Below are 4,707 nucleotides of genomic sequence, written 5' to 3'. Positions count from 1 at the left end.
TAAATTACGTCGACGGGATCTCCTTTTGGAACATTCCATTTCTTGGGAATGGTAACTTCGATGTTCTAACTTTTTTATCTTATACAATAAACACACAACAAAGGCACGTTAAATCACATATTTGAACTATTATACACTATGCAATGTGTTACGAATGTCAAAATTAGTATTTAGTATGTTTAAAAACTGTTGTTATGTCGCGCTGATCATGGAGGTACGATCCATGCCGACGTCATGAGTATTTCCTCGCCAGTCGGGTGGAAAACTATAAAAACCCTGCGAGCTGTCAGAGTTGGCAGTCAAACTTTTAGCAGCTAAAAAGAGAACGCAAAGATACGAAATAGACTACAACACAGGATCTCTATCAACAACAGCAAACCTGAAAAAGGGATCACCTGACTTTGACAACTTTAGCCGACGCTTTTGGATTTTGCCGAGTTTCTTCGTGATCTCCTGAAACGATGATGTACTCTGCTTTCAACACGGATTGTGACTCCTCTTCCCGGTGCAGTACCGCTTCTCCAGCTTGCGACAACCTGGCTTACTACAACTCTCCTGCGGGATCTTACTCCACTATAGGCTCTCCCCAATCTCAGGTACGTTGATCGATCAATAATGACATATTGCCTTAGTTACAATGTCATTGATAGCTGTACTACTAGTCAGCCCTTGACTTGGGCAGGAGCTCACCAGAGCCGAGGATTGGCACCTCCAAATGTAATATTGTTTGAGCTCAACGCTAGTTCCTGTACTTCTTATAGAATATTAGCGCGAAGGTATTGTGGAGCTCCCGCTGATACATTTTATAAACAGTACCGGCGCACACAACCAGTACCAGCACCTATTTCAGTACAAGTCAAGTACTGATACTATAGTGTATTAACATTACAGTAATCATTTTTATTTATTTTTTTACTGTAATTTTATTAGATAAACCAATAACATGTTAGGCTATAACAATGCATGACGTCTCCTGATAGTAGCCTAGATGTTGACGCGTAATAAAGCATCAGACTCGGTACTGCTCTGCAACACTGACCACTACATACTCCTATAGGTAATTCATTTAGCGAGGAAACTCCAGAGAAAAGTTCTGCGTCATAGCTTACATCAGGAGGGATATTTATAAACCGTATGGCTTTTTAATAGACCGACTGGCTTCATTCATATGCATGAAGGGACATGCTGCGGTGCTGTGCATTGCTTCAGCAGCATCGCCCACCCACCCTAGTAATCTACCCTGTCTGGATAGAAATGCTCCTGTACTGACTGAATTCTCTCCTCTTTCTCGAACAGGACTTCACAGACCTGACTTCAGTGTCCAGTGGCTCCTTCATCCCTACTGTCACGGCTGTCTCTGCCAGTCCAGACCTGCAGTGGATGGACCAGCCGCTCGTATCCTCCGTGGCCTCTTCTCACAGAGTCCATCCCTACAGTGTCAGCCCACCAACCTACACTAGTGCCATGAGGAACAAGGGCCACAGCTCTGGGCGCAGAGCCAGAATGGAACAGGTAAATATCTTAACTGATCTTAGACCTGATCTAGAAGCATTGTATAGTGATTAATTTACATCACTTTGGTTTTGAATATGGAGAACAACAGCATGTAGGATTTAATGATGACATTGCATTCAAAGACAGCGGGGAATTCATTTTCTTCTTTTTTTTTTTTCTTCTATAGCTTTCTCCTGAGGAAGAGGCGAAGAAGAGTTTCCGTAGAGAGAGGAACAAGCAGGCAGCAGCTAAGTGCCGCAACAGGAGGAAGGAACTCACCGACACTCTGCAGGGTGAAACTGACGAGCTGGAGGATGAGAAGTCCGCTCTCCAGAACGACATCGCCAACCTGCTCAAAGAGAAGGAGAAGTTGGAGTTTATCCTGGCAGCCCATCAGCCCATCTGCAAGATCCCCTCTGATATGGACACTGTTTTCCCCTCCCACTCCTACGGGGTCTCCATCCAGCTGTCCCCACCCCAGCCTCAAAGCATGGTCTCCGTCTGCTCGGCGACTCCCCTCACCTCCATTCCGTCGACCGCCAGCTCCAACCTCTCCACCTCAGCCTCAATCTTCTCCAGCAGCCCCCTCCTGTCCACCATCTCCGTCTCTGACGTCAAGATGGCCGACCTGGACACAGCCTGCCTGGAGGAGTCCCTGTCTCTCCTCTCCAAGACGGAGATGGAGACGGCCCGGTCGGTGCCCGATGTGGATCTGACCAGCTCCCTGTACACCCAGGACTGGGAGCCTCTCTACAGCACAGCCAATAATGACTTTGAGCCCCTGTGCACCCCTGTGGTCACCTGCACCCCATCCTGCACCACGTACACATCTTCCTTCGTCTTCAGCTATCCTGAGGCGGAGGCGTTGCCTACCTGTGGCGTAGCCCAACAGAAAGGGAGCAGCAGCAACGATCAATCCTCTGACTCCCTCAGCTCCCCTACACTCCTAGCCCTGTGAGCAGGAGAACCGTAGTCCCTGAGCTCCCCTACACTCCTAGCCCTGTGAGCAGGAGAACTGTAAGTCCCTGAGCTCCCCTACACTCCTAGCCCTGTGAGCAGGAGAACGTAGTCCCTGAGACTCCCCTACACTCCTAGCCCTGTGAGCAGGAGAACCGTTAGTCCCTGAGCTCCCCTACACTCCTAGCCCTGTGAGCAGGAGAACCGTAGTCCCTGACTCCCCTACACTCCTAGCCCTGTGAGCGGAGAACCGTAGTCCCTGAGCTCCCCTATACCCTAGCCCTGTGAGCAGGAGAACCGTAGTCCCTGAGCTCCCCTACACTCCTAGCCCTGTGAGCAGGAGAACCGTAGTCCCTGAGCTCCCCTACACTCCTAGCCCTGTGAGCAGGAGAACCGTAGTCCCTGAGCTCCCCTACACTCCTAGCCTGTGAGCAGGAGAACCGTAGTCGCCTCAGCTCCCCTACACTCCTAGCCCTGTGAGCAGGAGAACCGTAGTCCCTGAGCTCCCCTACACTCCTAGCCCTGTGAGCAGGAGAACCGTAGCTGTGTCCCAAATGACACCCTATGACTTATATATTTCATTGCTTTTGATCAGGGTCCATAAGGTATCCCATAGGGCTCTGGTCTAAAGTAGTGCACTAGTCCCATAGGGCTCTGGTCTAAAGTAGTGCACTTGGGTGACATTTTTGATTTACATTCTTCCCCACAACACCATTTCCTCTAGAGCACATTTAGCATTTCCTCATGTACAGTACCAGTATGTGGTGGCTGTGCAGAATGATCGCAGAGATATAGACTGGGACGCACAAAACCAGGAAGCAAAATATATTTGTTTACCTTTGTTTTGTATGGTCTATAATGGGCTATCACTTGCCTCTTTCAACTATGTAGCTGATTTTAAAGCATGTTTAACTAATAAAACAATAGTTTGGGTTTACAAAATAGTTGTTGATTTTATGGTGCTAGATAACAAAGTTGTGTTTCAGTGTTCAGAGCCTAGTTATCGTTATCTTGACCTGTTTGTTTTCTGGTTGATGGAATGTGAGCTTCTTGTACGTGTGTGATATTTAACAATCATGATGTGCTTGTCTGGTTGGTCTATCCTAGTATGAAAGTTTTCTATGAAAACGTTAGTTTTTTTGATGTTGTGAAATTTCTAATTATTTTTATACTACAAAGCAAACTGAACCTTTGGAAAAACGTTAATAATAAACTGAACGAATAAAAAGATTAAATTATTTATTCACGTCTTACCTTCTATTAAAGAAATACATACACACACACAGACAAATCATCAATTTTGCACTGAAATGTATAACTAATTACACTTTATATAGACTATGAAAGTGAATGGTTTTCTATAGGGGGCAGTTACACAATTGTCTCAAATTTGTCCATTAGGAACGTAGTGGTCTACACCTCTACGTGCACTGTGTATTTATTGTTCCATAGCTCTGTTGCCAAGGTTGACTCCACGTCAGAGCGCTCTGACGTCTGTGCGTGCTTAAGCGTAATTTTTTTCTTCTTCTAACTTGGCAACAGTCGCTGTGACGTTCTTTTCCGTGCCCAAATATAGATATTGCTGCCTCAACCAACACGGCAGAAATGATTTCTGGAACATACTTTTGCGCATGAAGTTCAATCGCATTGTCAATCAATTATTTTGCACTTTACAATCTATTTGCTCCAGCAACTTTGTCACTAAAATGGTGAAGATTGACATCTTCCCTCATGCGTTAGGCGACTAGGGATAGCCTCTCTCTGGGCAAGAGATGCATGTATACAGGAAACTGCATTTGGAGGTAATTTATTAGGAATCTAGCTAAATAATGTCGGACCATGTAGATGGTCTATTTTCTAATATTTCTTCACTCATTTAAGAAGCTCATGCTTTTTAGGCTACAGTCAGGACTAAATGCACGTCTGCTTGATATAACTACAGCCTAGCCTACTACTCTAAAATATCTATAGGTCCCAGTCAGGAACTCAACGTGCCATGTCGGATAATATTAGCGCAACAACAGTTACAGATTTCGCATGATCAAACGACTGGATTTTAGTCCAAGTCCACCTGCAGAATGTTTAGGTCTAATTCTGACCCTCTAAAAGGGATTTATGTAATGTGTTGCATAAAAATCAGAGGGGGCTCAAGGTATGTGAGAATGGCTGGAAGTGGGTCTGGGGGGGCACGGGTCTGGGGGGGTATGCCCCCTTAAGTAAATTGGAGAATTTAGCATTTTTCAAACACCTGAAACA

The 4,707-nt window shown here is 45.7% G+C and overlaps 1 protein-coding gene across 2 annotated transcripts; it reads left to right on the top strand.

Moving 5' to 3' along the window:
* The first annotated feature begins 291 nt into the window (after window positions 1-291).
* LOC112072979 (protein c-Fos-like) lies at window positions 292-3,686 on the top strand. 2 transcript variants are annotated; one of them, XR_011476412.1, is made up of 4 exons: window positions 292-596; window positions 1,297-1,512; window positions 1,682-2,515; window positions 2,614-3,686. XR_011476412.1 is itself a non-coding variant. In XM_024140347.2 (3 exons), exons 1-3 carry the CDS (start codon window positions 462-464, stop codon window positions 2,450-2,452), a joined length of 1,122 nt encoding a protein of 373 aa, XP_023996115.1. In that variant the 5' UTR covers window positions 292-461; the 3' UTR covers window positions 2,453-3,686. The 2 variants fall into 2 exon arrangements, 1 of the variants encoding a protein (XP_023996115.1); XM_024140347.2 differs by having other exon boundaries at window positions 1,682-3,686.
* Window positions 3,687-4,707: the final 1,021 nt, after the last annotated feature.

Source organism: Salvelinus sp. IW2-2015, unplaced genomic scaffold (genome assembly GCF_002910315.2).
Source record: "Salvelinus sp. IW2-2015 unplaced genomic scaffold, ASM291031v2 Un_scaffold2112, whole genome shotgun sequence".
Lineage (NCBI taxonomy): Eukaryota > Metazoa > Chordata > Actinopteri > Salmoniformes > Salmonidae > Salvelinus > Salvelinus sp. IW2-2015.
The sequence above is the reverse complement of the archived record's forward strand: the minus strand, read 5'-3'. Positions and strand labels throughout refer to the sequence as shown.